The sequence below is a fragment of the Melospiza georgiana genome, chromosome 2, assembly GCF_028018845.1.
Source record: "Melospiza georgiana isolate bMelGeo1 chromosome 2, bMelGeo1.pri, whole genome shotgun sequence".
Taxonomy (NCBI): domain Eukaryota; kingdom Metazoa; phylum Chordata; class Aves; order Passeriformes; family Passerellidae; genus Melospiza; species Melospiza georgiana.
Window position 1 is genome coordinate 26,794,989 of NC_080431.1, and position 19,431 is coordinate 26,814,419.

The following is a 19,431-nucleotide window of genomic DNA, read 5'->3' on the forward strand; positions in this document are numbered from 1 at the left end:
CCTCACCTTTGTAGGAGAGATGAACTTAAACTGGAAACAAGTGAATTCAGTATCCTGTTTGAAGAAGACCTTTTTTATTTACTTTTTGTTGTTTTTCTGACCTTCAATTAATACCTTTGGATAAAAGCTGACATATAAAACTGACTTTAGGACAGAAACAACATCATGATCATGAATGCCAAATTTCTGCATTAGAACAAGCTGATGAAAGTGTCTTAAAGATTAATGAAGCTTAAGGAAATAAAGCTGCAACTTCTAAAACTGATTTAAAAGAGTAACTTATATGTACAAAGGTGATTTAAGTTCAAAAAACTCCCAGCACAACATGCTCAAGCATTATTTCTGTTGAACAAAACAATGAAAACTCATCTCTGCACATGTTTAAAGATTGTATTTTAATCACGGACTGAAACAGAATGATTTACAAAACTGATGGTTAGATTTAAAACCAACCACTACACCTTTCTGTGGGAATATTCCCCCCACATCCTATCAGATTAGGGATTCAAGTGAAGAACAGAGCTGTTCACGTTTGCCTTTGAGACTGAACAGTGATTTCCAGGATGATGACTGATGCTGCAAGAATTCACCTAAGATGCTTTTCAATGCATTTCATTTACCCAGCTGAAAGTGGCTTCTTCTAGGGAAGCCTGCTGGCTTCATCAGAAATCCCAACCATCTTGCAGCTTTCTGTCCAGAGCCTTCTCTGCAGCTCCTCATCATACGCTACGTCTGCCGATTTTGTCCTTTCCTCGTTGTAGAGGTAGCAGCCACCAGCTCCTTCCATCTCAGGTGATACTGCTGCATAGATGGTTGTAGAGGCTCCTTCCTCTGGGCTCTGCAGAAATGAAAATATCCAAATCCAAGTGAGGCAGGTACAGCAGAAAAATTATATTACCACCATAGGACCTTATCAGTGACAAACATCTTCCCTAATTTTGCTTTACACTTCTGGTTCTTATGCCAACCCAAAGCTTGTAATAATAAAAAAGTCATTTATTCAATTGGCAGAGTCCATTTCTTCAATAGAGCTATTTTAAAATAGCTTAAAGCCAGAACAGATATATGGAAAACTCCAGTCTATTTTTTCAAGAGTTAGTCAGATGGAGCATACAAAATAATTGATTTAGCTTTCACAGTTAGAGCTAATAAACCCAAAAGCAAGCACAAATATTAAAATCCTTGTTTAATTATTCATTTTGCAAGGATGAAAGGGTCTGTGCTTTGCCTTAAGAAGATGAAGGCTATGCTGTACATGCAATGTGTTCATTGTAACAACAATTGTGACATGAGCAAAGGATCATGGAAACCATGACAGCAAATTAAGATTCTGCAGTTCAGTCCAAGCAGGCAGGTAAATGAGGGAACTGCATTTTAGACACAGCATAGTTATCAGGGTTCTGCTCTGTCATAAAGCAAAATGGTGAATGATCTATAATTTCTGATATACCATGAGTATTAAATGAAAATTAATAAGTGAACAGCTTAGAGTGATAACTCCTTTCATCCTGAGTATATGCAAAAATTTTACATTCTGCATTCAGAAGAATCACACAGCTACCACTCAAATTATTTCCGTGGCATTTTTATTCTAATTAAAGGAAATATTTAAAACATAACATTTGATATGCTTTGCCTTTATCAGCGATATAATTATGATCAATGCCTGCTAGATAATAATTTATTATTTTGCAGTCCTTGCAGTCATTATCTGAGGCATTAACAGTACTGATGCTGCTCAGAGCTTTCTCTGCAGATCCTGACAGGGTGCCTTTTCCTGAAGACCTCACTTGATGAATGAGACAGTAGTGAATAGGTTACTCATTGCCTTATAAAAACTAATAAATCTAAGTAAGTGGAAGCTTTTTGTTATGTTTGGTTTTTTTAAGAAAATTATTGTACTATGATATTCTGTCTAAAGTCACTTAAAAATGCTCATTTACCTTGGTTTAGTACTTTATTAAGGGTGCTATTTCACCCTTCTTTATTCTATGGAAAATAGTGCTTATTCATACTCACTACATTATGTAAATAACATAAAAGGCCTGCACAATTCTTTGTTCATAGAGTGGCTAATATAATGCTCAACTATGAACAGCAGTATAAAATATCTTGGTATTGTAAAGTAGCAGAACAACGATGAATATGAGCATTCCTATTTTTATATAACTTTTTCTGGATGACAGAGAATAACCGAAAGGTTTTTTTATGTACTCTTGTGCTCTACTTAAAAAAAGTAGTGACACAGATAAACCATTACTTCATGTGATGGTTCACTGGACTTTATGTTCCTGCATTTATCAGCTCTCCAGCACAAACAGGCATAAATGTCAATATAATGACTCCCAAATCTTAATGACAACAGCTCAACACTGAAATGCTGTAGAAAAATTGCCTGTGGGTGGAATTTGTGTGATTATGTTCTTATGAGCAGGGCTCTCTACCATGTCAGAGACTGGTCTGTATGGATATTGTTATAGCATCAGAAATACCAGGCTGCCTCTGCTGATTCAATGGTAAGGTTCTCCCAGGATATGCAGAATTTCCCAAGATTTTTACTTTTGATGATATGCGAGTTAAGTTCCCAACCAGAGGAGATCTATACCAAGAGGGTGGTAAACATTGGAGCTGGCTTCCTAGAGAGGTGGGTGGTGTATGCCAAGCCTGTCAGTAGCATTTGAACAGGCATTTCAATAATGCCTTTAAGAATGTGCTTTATCATTTGGTCAGTCATGAACTGGTCACAGCTGTTGTAGGTCCCTTTCAACTGAAATACTCTATTCTATTCTCTTCTATTCAAAATTATATAAAATATTTTAAATAAAGATTGTGCTCTGGTTGAAAGTGCTTACACGCCCCCACTTTGACTTATAAGCACTGCAACATTGACCATCCATTAAAGTCAGCTTGTGTAACTTTTCATATGATTTATTTTGCTCTTCCCATCCACCATATGTAATATGCTGAATTGAAATGTGTATGCTAAAGTCCTATTTAGCTTTTACCACCTGATGCTAGAAGCAATTATCTAAACATACAAAGAATAAACCCAACTTCACTATATTAAGGAATTAGCCATCATTTGAAGCATTCAAGGCCAGGTTGGATGCAGCTCTGAGCAGCCTGGTCTAGTGGAAGATCTCTCTTCCTATGGCAGGAGGGTAGGAATTAGCTGGACTTTAAAGTGCCTTCCAACCCAGGCCATTCTATGATTTTAGGATTCTAGATATTATGGAAAGATAATAAGGAAAACAAGTTTTTTCAGTACAACAGAGAGTGAGATGCTTGTGTGTAACTAATGAATTGTCTTATTCTATCTTCTGAGTGCTTAATTAATGATGAAAGTTTTACTTTCTCTATAACCTCTTCATTGTTTTGACATGTTTTCTGTTTTAGTGAAAGTAAAAATGAAATCCTGCATCAGGAGTGCCCTGACTTTCCTGCTGGGAGTTTGACCTTTTTGATTTGAGAGGCTGAAGTAAAGAACATGCTGTGATTCCTTCTCTGGATCTTGTCCATGCCTACTACGACACAACTGCACATCCACACACACAGCTGAGATTCTTTCTGGGAAAGTGTTGGGTCCACTACACACCCAAAAATCAACTGCAACAAACAAAGACACACAGACACAAGCAGACATCCTGTCTGTGCCCCAGTGCCTGAGGACCTCTCGGGAAGGATGGAGCTGGCAACAGGCTGCAACCACTGGAGCAATTCATGGGTATCTGGACAAGGATCAGGATGAATTGTTCCAGCAGTGGCAGACTCACTCCTGGTTGTCAACTTTCCTTTGAAGAGCTTTTCCATAGCTTTTCTTTTACCACATGATAGGCCATCAAAAGATGAGGAGAAACTACAAAGAGCTTGGAAAAGAAAAGAGTCACAAACAGGAGACTACTGCCAAAGAAACACATCTGACCCACCCTTTGGTGCCAGTGGCTCTCTAGGAAGGAGTGCCCCTGATAAAGGACCGGAGAAATCACCAGCCAATGGACAAATATCTATAAATATATAAAACCTATAAAACCCCAGGATATTCGTCATGATGCTCTATACAAACATACAAGGAAATAAACCCAACTATGCTACATTAAGGAATTAGCCATCACTTGAAGTGCTCAAGGCCACGTTGGATGAAGCTCTGAGCCACCTGGACTAGTGGAAGATGTCTCTTTCCATGGCAGGGGGTTGGAACTAGATGGACTTTAAAGTCTCTTCCATGAAATATTATACCAAGAGTTCCAAGCAGACAGGAGGTAATAGCAAGTATAATTCTAATCGCAGGGGAGGATTCTCTACACATTGCCAGTGTAAAAAAGTCTTAAAAAACAATAAAAGAATAATATTCGTATGCACAGAATCAGTAACATCTTGTTCATTAATTGACTGGACTTGTCCTAAGAGAAAGGGTATGTCTAAAAATTGCACAATGATTCTTCACTCTTCAGTTGCCAACTTATTGGTGTTGAATTTTTTTTAATTGGATTTTTGTTTACAAACTATTATATTATTAGTATCCAAGGAACTGTAATTAATGCCTTTGTAATATACAAGTAAAACTGATTTCTGCTTAACTTCTTCCTAATGAAATTCTGAACCTGTACTTCCCTTTGCTTGTTATAGTATTGATCACAATTTTTACTTTATTTTTCAATTACCTTTATGTTTGTCTTCAAAAGTAAATAGTAAAAAGTCTGATTGAAGGTACATCTTTGCTTGTTAGATGTATAAGTTGTGGAAGGAGAAAAAAGATAGCCTGTGACCGGTTTACTTAAGCAAAATGTAGTCTACATACATAAAATGACATTATTTTTGCACTATCGATTCCCAAAGAAAAAGCCTTTTTCTTTTTACAGAAGCTCTGATATTTCTTTCTTTTCTTAAATATTCATCAATTATAACTCATCGACAAAGAATAATTGTCCCTCAGTATGAAATGGCATATTCTGTTCCAGAAAAAGTGGGACAAGTGCTAAGAGGGTTTGTATTTTAGTCTTGGTTTTTTAGGACTTGCTAGTTCATGCACTTCAATTAGTCCAATTTTAGGGGCAATATAATTTTGTCAATACTAAATGCTAATTCTTGCAAAATGTGCTAGCTGACATTAGTCAGTTCCTACAGCCATGTCTCCATGAAATGTTACATCCTTTCCATTTGTCTAAAAGAGGGAATAACAGCTTAACTCTTTAGAAATCATGTGTCTCCATCAGTTTTGTGTGATGGTTTTGAGTACCATGGTAATCCAGGTACTCATTCACTTCCACCTTCACCTGAATTCATAGCTCAGAGTCCTGGGTAGCCAGTGTGTTATGCTCATCAGAAGCCACAGAAAACTGGACAGGACAATGTTTAATAAGCTCCTATAATTCCTCCTCTGTAATCCCTTCATTTTCTCAGTACCACTTGCAGCAGCTACCAGCAAACAGTGACAACTGTTCTATGTGTCTCAAACACTGTGACAAATAACTTGAATGGACAGCCTGCATATTCTTGTATTTGTACTGGCTAACAGAATTGGCCATATGATTGAAAGAGCAGCAGTGATACAAGCCATGGTATCAGGGGATTTATGACTTTGGGATAGCTTCTCCTCATCCCACTACATCAGAAAATTGTACTTGATTTGTATTTCATGAATTCGGGATTCTGCCATCTCAAAAGATTATAGGAGAGAAGGTTGGGTGAAGAGGACAGAGATGCTGACAGAATTACTCACTGACATCACAGCTGAGTTTTGAGAGACCTGAACAAGGGGTCAGAGAGATGTGCACACGGGACTGCCTGGTAAGCTGGAAGATCACTTAATGCTGAGAAAAAAAACGTTAAAACACCTTTATCCCTATAATTTGTGCTGCAGAATACATCAAGTATTGATGGAATAACCCTAATTAGCAACATTAGGTAGACTGTTTGTCCTGGGGTGACGTTATGATGCTTGTATCCCCATTCATATGTTCTGTGTCTCTGAAGAGTGAAAGTTGTGTTTGGGTTTCTCTTATCAGGGACACAGAGACAGGCAGTACATAGGGCTGTTTTTGCTTCTTGCTTTCTGCTTGCTGCTTTGCTCTCTCTCTCTCTCTCTGCTCTCGCTTCTTCTTGCTTTTGCTTCTGCTCATTAGCTAGTTCTAGCTAAACAGTCCAAATTCCTTCCTGGACTGTTTCTCCTCTCCTTCTTCTGCGACCATCTCGAGCCTGCTCCGGACTGGGACCTGGGAACACCGAGGGTTTGCACCGTTCGGCTGCAGCAGCTGCCCCAGCGCCAGAGGGACTGAGAACAGAGCAACCACCCCCGAAAGAGACTTTCTGATTTTGTCACTCTTTTCAGAGCAGTGTCATCCGGCATTGGTCATTCTGTGTGCTGGGGGCGCTGTGCCTGTTAAATAAACAGGTTCTCTCTACTTCTCTCTGAGGAATTCTTCCCAAACTGGTTGTGGGGAGGGACCTTGTGGGTTTGCTTTCTGGAGGGCCCCCCTTTGGAGATTCTCTCCCAAATTTGCCCTAAACCAGGATGCTGCTGTAGGAACTTTCATCAAAAGTGAGCTTATAACACTGGTCCTAGCTCATATACCACTCATTAAATCATGCACTTTTCAGTTCATGTGAAAAATCTACTCATAAGCTGATGAGTTAAATGAGCTTGCCAATGTTTTTTGATTTGGTTTTCTTTTTGCCACAGGTGTTCATGGTGTTTGCTCTGCGGCTTCACTTTTTTAAAAGAGTGAGTTCCATCAGGCCTTTCCTGGAGTGGGTAACAAATTCCCTGGTTCCAGCTGGGAAAACTCAGAAAGCACTGAACAGGCCACCTTCTGGGCATCAGTACTCAGACACTTTTGCCTGTGTTCCTTCACCCTTATCCTGTGTTCCTTCACCTTTATCGATGATCATTATTCTAGTAATATTTTTAAAATGCTGGTATATTACTGACTTACTTCTGTACTGAACAAATCTGTATGTGAAGAGTTTCCTTCTTTTTCTGTCTTCCTGCAGGAAAGACAATATTAATCTGTGATACTGGAGTAGTCCTATGCATATACACTGTAGGGATTAGCAACAACAATGAGAACATGAAATTGCTCTTACTTGGTACAGCAAAGTCTTTCATCTACCTCGTGGCAGCTAGTGGAGGGGTGACACCCTGAATGCACTGCTTGACTCTCAACAACAAAGGCAAACACAAAAAATTGAATAGTTTGAAAAATTTCAGAAACAGAGGAGCTGGGATTGTGTTCCCATGAATATTAAAGCAAACATGCTTGTGAGAAGCATATTACCTGTGTTCTGGGATGCACTGACTACTATGATCAGTGAACCACTGAATCATTTCAAAGCCAGGTGTCTTGGGAAGACACCAGGTTACTTTCTGGTGCAAGAGTCCAAGGTGAAATAACAACAGCTGCTGTAGAGCCACAGCCTCCAGGTAAGCACAGGGGCTGTGTGTGTTCAGTGTGCATTGTGTAACTTGCACTGTCTAGACCTCCTAATGTGATTGCTGCTTTGAAAATTCCAGACAAAAAGTAATCCATTGAAATCCTGAGTACGAAGACAAAGGCTAGAAAGGAAACCATGACGCAGGTGTACGGACGTGTTCCGCCACCTTTGATCAATCAGGCTGCAGCAGCTGGCTTTATGTCCTGATGGCACCAGGGGCCAGCACCAACTCTCAGGTCCCTAGGAAGCCAAAGCTGCCAGACAAGTGTGGCAGCACAGCTCTTCAGCAATCTCTGCCTTTACTCAAAAAACCTGGTTTCCATCTGTGCTCTCTCTTTCCTTCTATTCTTTATATGTAGCTTGCTATTATGCTATTTCTATCCAATTTCTGCCTTGATAATAGACTAGAAAGAGATATTTTATTGAATATAGCTCTCCCTAGATACCCAGTCAGCACAACCAAATTAATTTCTCTTCAATCCCCAACTTGTGACAATGAGAATTCTTTAATAAATTCACTCCATAATAAAATTCTTCAGATTTTGAAAGAAATAGCAGAAATGGTTCCGTTAAAGCGTTAAGCCTTTCTCCTGACAATGTTGTGGCCACAGAGAAATAATTTCTCAATCAAGTTATAAATATATAATAAAAGATGAAACTCTGATGAATTAGGAACACAAAGCAATTTTCACACTAAAAATGAATCAAAATTTGGAAGGAAAGGAGCTTTTATAATCTGAATAATTCATGACTATTCGGGGAAAAAGAGAAGTTTTCCCTGAGCACAAACATACTGAAAGAACAGAAGCAGAGACAGCTGGCAAACAGACACAGAGAATATCAAATCCCAAATCTCCTTTTCTCTTGAAAGCAAATTCTCTGGAAAGACCTTAAAAAATTCAGGTACATGGAGAGACTGGGAAGTCCCATCTTATTTTCAGATCAGCCCCTGCATGGGTGGCTGGGATGCCTGTAGATAAGGCAAGCTATGGAAGAAAGGAGCTGTCCTGGAAAGCCTGTCAGGGTCAGCCTGTTGCTCAGAGAACCCAAGGAGCAGGCACGTGCCCAGATCTGAACGCCTCATTTCCCATGAATCTTTGGATGGAGTTGGCAGTAGAAGGTTTTAATTGGTTTTGTGTCAGAGATATGCCTTCTGAGAAATCTGTTTTGTTGAAAAATGGCCAAATAGCTCTGCTCTGAAGCCAGGGGGTGAGTCTGGTTGCAGATTCAGAACATGAGCAAAGTTTCACTGCCCTCTTCCTCTACAGCAGCTACTTCAGGCTAAGCAGGTGTGCTGCTTTGGGCTGGGGCAGAGTTAATTTTCTTTTCTTCACATTGCAATAATAAATATTATAAATAAAAATATATATATAAATAATAAAATTATATTTGTATCTTAATTTCTAACTGAAAGTCTCTCAGGTTTGAAAAGGAATATAATGTTGGTGATGTGAGCAGGATTGTTTGTGGATTCATACTTTGCATTTTCTAAGATATTGAAGAGAGCACTAAAAGAACAATGTTCGCTTTTAAACAATTTTGAATAGTAACAAGAACCCAGCTTTACATGACTGAATTTGAGCAGGGACTTGAAACTTTGGGTCAAAGTCATTAATCATGACTGACTCCTTTATTCATTTTGTCAAGTGCATTGAGGAATATTACTTTGCCTGCAGGCTGATCCCCAAGCTTGCTCTGCAGCAGACAGTGATGTCTTCAAAGCCAGAACTGAGATATCGCTGCAGCCACTGAAATCACTTCACACTTGTTACCTCAGCTCAGTAACTGTATGCAAAATTGGACAGATAGGAGCCTGCTGCCCCAGACATTGCATAAACATCCAACCAGAGACATTCACTTGCTGGAACATCCAGTCTCTAGGAAATAAGGCAGGCAATAATAGGCAGAGAGAGATGAAAAGTATGTGTACTTCACAAAATACTGAAGCCTGTTCTGTGAGCACAACACTCTGGTTAATGAACTCTCTGGAATCAGGTGATATCCTGCAGCTACCTATTGCTGAGGATGCCTGAGTTAAATCACTGAGAATTGTCCTGGATGCTCACATAATCTGGAATTTTCTGCAACACTTCCATTCAGAGACCCACAAGATATTTATTGAAACAAATGCACAGGTCAGAAGAGATAAGGAAAGAATGAGTCTCTGAAATCCTAATCCTGATGCCTCATGCGCTAGGCTGTAACTTCTGTGTTTGTACAGGGAAATGCATCATTTAGTGTTTACTTCCAGCTAAAATTTTCAATGCCTTATCTTACACAAGTACATAGGCCAGCCTTAGATTTTTGAATTTTTTTAAAGAAGATTGATCTTGGCAAGCAAAACAACCCAGCAAAGCACACAAAGAAATATTTGTGTCTGAAGTGGTAGCTGCCTTTTTAGCAGCCCTAGAGAATAGGAGACACAGCAAGGCTCAAGGTGCTAAGATGATGCTCCTGAGTACATTTACCTCTGAACAATTTATTACTGCTTGCTCATGCAAAGTAAAATATCTTTGCTGGCTTTTGGTGAAAACATAAGACTTCAGGAATAATATATATGGTAACTTCTGACTTGTAGCCATCTACCATCATCTCTACTTGTTTACTTACTGTTTAATATTTGACAAGTCACATATCTTTTTTTCCCTTGTTAGGAAATAGAAACTGAAACATCTCCCACTTCATAACTTTCTCATAATGACTATTATTTATTTTTTAATTATTATAAAAACTCAGGATGGGCATGGAACTCCTAAATATTTAAAAGAAAACCACAATATAGAAAGCCTTTAGGAACTATGATGAGATCAAAAAGCAAAAAGACTGTGCAGAACACAGACAACATGAAATAACCCAAAATTACATAAGCCAGCAGCTATTTCACAGCCTCTTCTGTTTTAAATTGCTCCAACCCCCATTTGCACCCCAAACAGCAGCAGGACTGTTTCCAGCTGTGGGCTCAGCCAGGTGGAGGAGGGCTGGGAGAGGGTGGCTGCCAGCCTCAGTTTTCTACCTTTCCCACTGGAAGCACCTCCTGAAGACAGACAGTGGAGATGTGAAAGTGCAAATCCTTTCCTGGATCACCAGGTAAGCCCAGCAGAGAACAGTCCTTCCCTGGGACTCAGGCAAGCCATGTGCCTGCACTGCCAAAGATGAGGACCAGAACTAGTGAGGTGCACAAACTAACTCAAAATGACTACAGGGTGCTACATCTATGCATTAATAGCAAACAAGATGAAAATGTGTCTGGGAAGATGGGAGAGATGAAAGCAAAATACACTTTCCCCCAAATGTATTAGCTGTACATTGCAGTGGCATGCTAGCTGGGCTGTAATATGTCCTGCTGATGGGTCTGCTCCACACAAAGCTCCTGCATGGAGAAAGACCTTCACCTTGCAGTGCTTATCCTCACCTTGGGTCTCAGCCTTTGTCTCCTTGTCCCTGAGCTGCCAGGGAAAAAAGGAGTTTAAAGCAGGTCACCAAATACCATTGCTGCAGCTCAATCCCAGCTGGCAATTAAAGCACTTACTCCCCTCCGATGCCCCAGTGGGGTGGGGAAGAGAGTCAGGAAAAGATCAAATCCATGATTGCTCACTACAAAGTGACTGAAGCCCCGTGAGCAGCAATCGATGGCTCCTGGCCAGCTCTCCTCAGTTTAAACATCCATAGCCTGATGCTCTGTGCTATGGAATATCTCTTGGGCCAGGCTGGGTCAGCTGTCCTGGCCATGCCACCCCACAGCCTCTTGTGCATCTTCTCCCTGGCAGAGCACAGCAAACTGAGAAGGCCTTGGCTTAGGGTAAGGACCACTTAGGGACAGCTACAACATCAGTGTGTTATGAACCTTATTCTCACACTGAATCCAAAACTGTACCAGCTGCTAAGAAGAAAATTAATTCCATCTCAACCCGAACCAGAACAACCATTTAGCAATGTCCATGTCCCAGCTGATCTGAGTTTCTGGTTTTTACAGAGTTATTGTGCTTAAATTATAGTTTCACAGTATTCCCCAGACTGAGAAGAGAAAGTCCAAACTGTAAGACAGATAAAAGTGGTGGTGAGGGAAGGAATCTTATTCTGGAAATTTGTTTCACATAATTCCAGTTGCTGGCAATTTCATCCTTTAATCTTGAATGATAAACCAAAAAGAGATAAACAAGAGGATTAATTTACATCTGTCCCTAGTAACATAGCAAAAGATGGAAAACAAGAAGACCAGATTTATTTTCTATAGTTATTTTAGTGGAAGACTAAAATAATTAGGTGGAACTCCTAGAGAGGCTCTGATTTTCTAAACATATATTTTTAAAAGATAGTTCAAATAAGTAATTTCAGATTTTACATCTTCAATTTTGCCCAATAAGCTCAGGGCTTTTCTATTTAAGCAATAAAACCCTTGAAAAATTACAGTTCTCTTCATTATAATTAAACTCTCTTTTATCAGGAAGCAGTTTGTAAAAAATAAATAATTTAAAACAAAATGTAATCTTGTAAACAGAACTACCACTTCCCATTTTCCATCACAATGTTATCAGATTGCTGAAGTCATGAAACGATGGATAGATTCAGAAACCATACCATTATGGAGCTGTCTATATAGCTTATCCTTTGTTACCCAAGAGAAGTTCTAAGTTTAGAAGCAAAGGCAACATTCAGTTGCAAATTGACATATCTGAATGCTTATTAACCCAACAGAATCAACTTGTTTTTAACAAAACAACTAAAAATGCAAATGTAAAGGATGACTGAATCTGATTATTCAAATCAAGTTTTTGTTGTGTAGACTGAAAGTGAATTTAAGCTCTGTAACTTAAATCCTTTTGTTTAAGTCAATCAACCCCAGGGCTCTTCACTATCTGCAAAGGAATCTATTGATGCCTTAAATTCAGAAGAGACCCACAAACATGTATAATTTTAGATAGGCAAAGAGTGCCATTGATTTCAATGAGATTAGTCTCTAAAACTATGTCAGACAAGATTTGAGGCATCATATCTTTAACTGTAGAGCTCATTAGACAGAGAGAAAACACACAGACCCTCAGCCAAACAAATGATTCCCAAGGTTTGAACAGAAGCAAAAAACTTTCATCTTGAAAACAATTACTCAAGAGTTTAAGCTCATCACCTTTAATCAGCTAAATGGTCTGAAGGAAGGGCAGACTGGTACTCATAGTGCAGAGGGGACTATAAGCCTATGGAGAGGTGATACAGCTATTCATTTGCAGGGGCTCTGAAGGAAAAAAGTGGTGTCAGTTCTTGCCAGTGGAACAGATAAAGGAAAGCATGAAATGGCCTGTACTTATTATATGTAATTGTTAACTACTGGTAAGTAGGGAGACCCAGATCTACTGTACACTGGAGCTTTCAAGTTTAATTCCTAAGCTTATTTCTAAAGCTTTTTTGTAAATTTTCATTAAGGTAGCAGATAGGAGTAAAAAAAAAATTGTGACTCCATTGTAAAAGTCAGGATTGAATTTGGTGACAGATGTGGTCCTTGCCATGTTCTTGTTTCCTTTTCCAGATGACAGAAGTCACAGCAGAGGCGTCACATGGCTGCACAGGTGAGGTGGCCTGCCCCATTCCTGTGTGAATGACTACACTGATTGTCCCAGCTTTTGTTGGAGGAAGAATTGGTTCAAATTCCAAAAATGAGATCTGTTATAAATGATCAAATCTCATTAACTGAAACAGAACAATGAAAAACTGGAAAGGAGAAAACCATTTAATCCCTTTCACACCAAGCATATTTCCCCAATAAGCCATTAAAAAAAGAAGAAGAAAAAACCCTAACAAAAAAGGGGTTGTGAGGCACGAATGTTAAAAATCCCAACAATATTTCTGAAAGTTTTCTTATTCCTTTTATTCTGTCTTCAGGTAGCTCCTGAAGACGAATTTCTGAGAGTTTCTGACTGGGGTTTTGATACTGGAGTAATTCAGGGCTTACATAGCCATGGACAAAGGCTTGCTCTTGCAGAACTATTGAGACACAAAATAGCAAAAATTAACCTTTTCTTTTCATTAAGCTCCCCAGGAGAGCTCCTGTTGCACTGGCATTCATAGGGCTTTTTGACATAAAATTTAGAGAAGTTGTTTAGAATGAGAAACAAATAGGTTTTGTGGTTTGATTAATACATTTTACTGATTCATCTGGTGCTGAAATAATTCACTTTATTTATGAAGCTCAGCATTGAACTGTGCTCTGTGGTAGTGTCATTTTGCTACACACATCCTTTGGCCCTGACAGTTCAATCAATGAGCCCCCCTACCCCAGCTCGCTCTCTCCCCTGAGGTGATGCTCTGCAAGCAGCAAAGCTCCAAATGAATAAACTTCTGCTTCCCAGGAAAAGTTCCAGCTGAATCAATGCAGAACTGTGCTAAGGTTTAAGCAACTGCTTTTAACTCATAAAAGCACAGGCTGAGGTCTGAGCAGAGCTCAAGCACCAGTGCTGGGTGCTATCCCAGCCCTCTCCTCTGCCTCTCCTGCCTGCACAGCCACTCGTTTAAAATTCTGCTCTTCACCTGCAAGTCTGCACAGCTCTGCAGCCACCTATTGTTATTTAACATGTACTTCACAGTGGAATTGAATTGTTCCAATCAAGATTAGGTTCTGTTTCTCTATGTGGTATGCAAAGCATGTCCGCAGACAAAACTTTTATCCATTTCTCCACCTGCCTTTTCATTGTGCCCCACAACAATCACACTGACAGTCGCAGTGCTTTTTCATTCCCTTCTCTTCATGAAAAAAAATGCCTCTTGCCAGGCCCTCACTCCAAACTCACTGACTGTGGCTGCTCCATCAGTGTGCCCCTTGCCCCACTGGCTCAGATCCCTCTCTGCAGCCCATATGCCATGTGGAGGAGGAAGAGGCTCAAGGTAGGAGGGTTTGCCAGTGCAGCACCAACACTTGCCTTCCTCACATCACCCTTCCATGCCACTGAGCCCCTTCAGAAAGCAAAAAGGGGTAAAAAGCAAACCTCAAAGCATGAGCTGCTGGGGTAGATGGTGTTTACAATCTGTGGTGCAAACAAAGGAGCAAGCCCAAGCCTTGTTGCAGCAGAAAAAGGAGAGGAAAATAGTAGGTGAAACCTTGTCAGTACATTGACCCAGCCAAATCTGACAATTCAGGAGAAATGGGTGGGTCCACAAGCAGGGCCAAAGCCCTAGAGCAGGTCAGACAGAAAGGCTCCTCTCTGAAGCCAAAGAGGGCTGTGAGAGGATGTTACCCTGCTGCATGTGTGGGGCAGCAGTAAAGGGTCAGGAGAGAGGCCAGTCCTCACCACCAGCATCAGGCACAATCCCTTCTGCTGCTTGGCCCTTGCCAGGGCATGGACGCTGCTGCAGCTGGGGGACAAGCTGCAAAGCCCTCTTTCACTCTGCAAATCTGCTGAGCTGATGTGGCCATAAGGGCGCCACAGTCAAAAAGCAAGGGTTTCCAAGCAGTGAAATTTTTATATAGAAATAATCTAAATGGCTGGGTTTTATCAATTGCATCAATTCCTTAGTGTCCAAAACATAACTGACTTTTGCTTTTAAATCTGTGTTCAATAACAGATTGATTGATTGTGAACTGATTGTGAACTTTGCAAAGTCTGTAAGACGGTTCAGGGAAAAATACATTTAATTTCCCTAATAGCTGCTGACAGTCTGTGAAACAAATAGTTTTAATTATTTTCTCCTTGGTGAATTTCAGCTCTCATCATTTAATCAAAAAGTAGCACATTACCACCAATTGAGATTAAATGGAAAGACATACAGTAGGGAAAATAGGAAATTACATTAGCACTAACCAGTGACAAATATGTCCTTCTTATTGCACTCTTGTCCTGATACAGCAGAACATTTACAATGCCCTGATAAAAAAAACCTTTAAAAACCCAAATGAGCATTTTAGGTTTTTCCCATTTATCCTGAGACTTAGGACTACCGAAAATGCCCATGTGGTCTCTACAATAACAAAAATATATATATTTTAAAGAGTCATTTCACTTGTTGATGAACAATATACAGATCTTACGCATTGATGTAAAGTAAATGTTACTCATTTTTTTTACTGGCACTACTGATGCACTACTGAAAATAACTACAGAGCTAATCAATAGGTAATGACTGTATTTCACAAGTAATGCTCTATTCAGAGGAAAAAAATTACTGCAATTCACAAACAATTATTGACACCATGAAGCACATGAATCAATGCCCACTAGAGATCTGCACATTATTTAAAATTTCTTCAGCAATATTTGTCTTTGTTCCTTAGTTCCAGTGTAATTTTTCCTGCCTGTTATACTGTGAATATATTAAAGGTTAGTGTGAATATATTGATGACAACTAGAATAAAATGTAAAAGCTAGACTCCTGATGGATAAATCCAACTATTAGCAGTGGTGTGACTGTCACCAGAGCACTGTAGCCATGGGATTTCATGCACAGCTCTTTCTTGCATAAGACATTTTTTGTCACAGAATGATCAAGACCTCACCTCTTAAAGGTCCAGCATAACTCTGCTGGAATTCAATATTTTCTGTCTTCCCTGTTGCTTTTTCTGCCTGCAATGGTTTACTGCTGAGAGCAAGTGGAAGGACAGGAGGTGGCCAGAGCTGGAGATGGTGTGCCTCAGGCTTATTGAAGTGTCCCAAGGAAAAGATTTATCACTGGCTCTCACAGGGAGCCATTGAATTCCTATTGGCCTAATTCTCTAATTAGAGCCATTTGCCTTGTTTTTATTGTTATCTCTGTGTAGAGCAAGGGAAAATCATGAAACAGTCCAAAGTACAAATCTGAATTCTCATTTGTTAGCACAGGTGAGAGAAGAACGCATCTGTTCTTCACTTGTATAAACAAATACCTGAGATGCACAGGGCAGTGAAGAAGATGATTACCACCGGTTTTTACATTTTTCTTTTTGATTCACATGTGGCTTGAGACATGGCTGGTTGACAGCCTGATATGATACTCCTTTACTTGAGATTTTAACTGCAAATCAATTCTGCTTAGCCCAGAACAAACATCTGGTCCTTACTTAGGAAATGAATTGAAACAACATCATGCCTGCCATCGGAGCACAGCTACTCAAACATCTGACAACAGTTACCAGCAGCACCTGATAGGAGGGACAGATTTTCAAAAGAACAAATGCCCAGCTGTGACTAGAAGCATATCTGGGTGTTTGCTTTAGTTATGCAAAAGAAAACAGCAATCATTTTTAATTACTAACATAATAAAATGAGGAAAAGCACTTTGGCTCTTGAAAAATCAGGGAGATTCCTCTCCTAGTCTAAATTAATATTAAGAAGAATTTACAAATATTTTCAGATGACCACAGCAGAAAAAAAGCACGCGAAACAACAAACATAACCACAAGGAGAAATACAGAGAGAAAATAGTGCTAAGTACACATTTTACATAACATGTTTCTCTAAGGGAAAATAGATACCTGAGCCAAGTCTGTTCTTTAACTCCTTCTCTGAAAATATAAACTAATTTCCAAAGAGCTCACCCAGGGTATTTTTTTCCTTTATTCAGGCAAGTATGAGAAATCGTAAAATAAAGATTGAAAATTGTCTCAGCATACACCTCATTTGCAAGTAGTAGACAGCTGCTCAATCTCATAAAGCTTACTTTTGTGTTGAAAAGGAAATAAAATCTAGACAGTACTCAGGCTGGAGCTAACTGCTGCTACATTGAATAAGTTCAAGTATAGCTATTTCAAAACTATAAACGATGAAGTAGGCTCAATGAAATGGAGATGAGAGCATAGCCCAGAATATATTCGCATAATTTAAAAATAAACATTAAAAATGTATTTATGGGGTGATGAGCAGGAAAGGAGCTGCTCTTCCAAAGCTCTGAGCATACAGCCCTGCTGGCTCCTGGTTTTCCAGTTTAATTTAGAGAAAAGGTTACAGTCATCGATCTCATTCCACGAGTTGTCAGAAGAGCCAGCCCCACGTATTTCATCATTAAGAAGCCCCACTGAAGAGGAGTTTTAAGCATTTGCAATGGAGGTTAACTGAGCACTTCCCAGCTGCTCTGTAGCTCTGCCCTTTATTCTAATTCCAAAAGTATATTAGCTGGAGGACAATTGCAGATGTTCTCATCTATAACCTATGGTGACAATAACAAACAGCAGATTTCCAGTCTCCCAAAATATTCAGCCCTTTGCATTTTGTTAGAGTTATTACCTATCTTCCCTAAAAATTCTTGGATACCGCAGATGAGTAAGGTTAAGAGTAGAAGAATATTATTGAAAACTACTTAGTAATATCTGTTTGACTTGTAAACCTACAGTAGGTTACATTTTTGGTTAGTATATGATTAAAAAGGAAATTGCATTTTATTAACATAATTTTGTATATTAAAAAGTTCTATAGTTGAAAGTAAGTAATATTTTAACATGAAAATTATCTAATCTCCACAAATTTAAGCAAAGGGACTCCAAAACATGAGAGGTACTCAGTCTCCTGAATTTTAGGTACATCTATTTTTCTGTGATAAAGGCACTAAGAAGCCATATTAATACTTGCAAAATTCTGTTAATAAATACCTACTGCCATCCAAAGTTTTACAGAAATACTAGCTGATAGTGAAAACATGTAAATCCATGAAATAAAATTATATGCGCTGGCTTAACAAAAATACCTTCCACCTACCACATAAAAATAAAGATTTTTTTATTCAAGAAAGATACTTACATAAAGAAACGCCTAGTAGTACAAATGACCCAGAAATATGGTGTTTACCACAGAAACTATGGAGTGCTTAGTAATTCCTTGAAGTGGAAAAACCACATGCATCTCAGTGACATGATTCATTGACAGATATTTCCATCATAAATATAACAGAAACCCTCCAGGCCGCTGACAGCAATGAAAGGTGAGTGAGAGATTACTGAAATACAGCTAAATTGCAGGTATCTTGAGACCTATGTTTCAGTTCACCACACCATTTATTTCTTGACAGTTCAAATTTTCTGTATAATCCAAAGGATTTATTTTCAAATCTAGACAGTCATTTATATCAGGGGGAAACTTTTACTCGGTCTTTTGGAGCACTGACACATTTCAGCTCTCACAACAGATCCATGACCAGTAGTCTGCAGCAAGTCTATTGCTCTGATTTGAAAGACCCACTCAAGAAAGATCAAGCACTCAGTTTTGACTTCCCTATAATATCACATCAGGGTTTAAATTAAAAGGACAAAAAATCAGAAAAAAATTTAAAAATTTTTTTTTTTTAATTTTAAAACAGGTAGCTTGGCTATGTTGGTTATCTCTACAGCTCCATTTGCAATTTATCTTGGGTCCTTTTTTTTTAAGAGCATGCAGAGATATTTTGACCAGGACAATCAAAGATCTCATTTTCACTGAAGGCTCCTCAGGCTGATCCATAGCTGTCATCTTCCCTTTTTCTTCTCTAACCAAAAGCAAGGATGAGACTGTTGGACAGTTCAACACAGCTCATAAGCAAACTGGAAGAACTACTGTCAAGAAAGGCAAGGATGGAGGTGAGTACAAGAAATGGTGCATATTCACCAAAGGTTTTCCTAAAGATGACTTTGCTAGGTACTCAACAAGTTCAAAATCACAATGGACATTTCTTAGAAAATCTTCCCTTTTGTACTCTTATACTGGATTCATTTTTCCTTCTCAGCATGGGAGCAAACCAGGTAAACCTGGGGCAAAAAAAAACCCCAGGATTTTAAATACCAAAAGGATTCAGAAGCAACAATCGAGCTTGGGACATCTCTGATCTAATTTTGCAGACAACCTATCAGCTGGTCTTCTCCAAAACCTATTTCTACTCCATCATAAAAACAACACTCTTCTTATAGCTGCCACACTGTGGAAGCCATTCCCAGAGTATAATTCCAAAGATTAGAAACAAGTTTCTTCTTTTTGCTTATTTCTTTCTCAGTTTCTCAAAGTAAATACACATCCACTTTACTTTCATTCATTCCTATCTTGAGTAAATTTTTTACCTAAAAGCTTTCTTACTCCTGTT

At 39.1% G+C, this 19,431-nt stretch overlaps 1 protein-coding gene across 1 annotated transcript in view; it reads right to left on the bottom strand.

Moving 5' to 3' along the window:
• Nucleotides 1–376: 376 nt before the first annotated feature.
• The window catches only part of DHRSX (dehydrogenase/reductase X-linked), a 162,651-nt gene continuing 143,596 nt past the window's right edge, over nucleotides 377–19,431 (bottom strand). Inside the window, exon 7 of the mRNA XM_058043672.1 lies at nucleotides 377–838. Within this exon, the coding sequence (XP_057899655.1) occupies nucleotides 641–838 (198 nt within the window). The 3' untranslated portion in view covers nucleotides 377–640. The remainder of the gene's footprint in view (nucleotides 839–19,431) is intronic.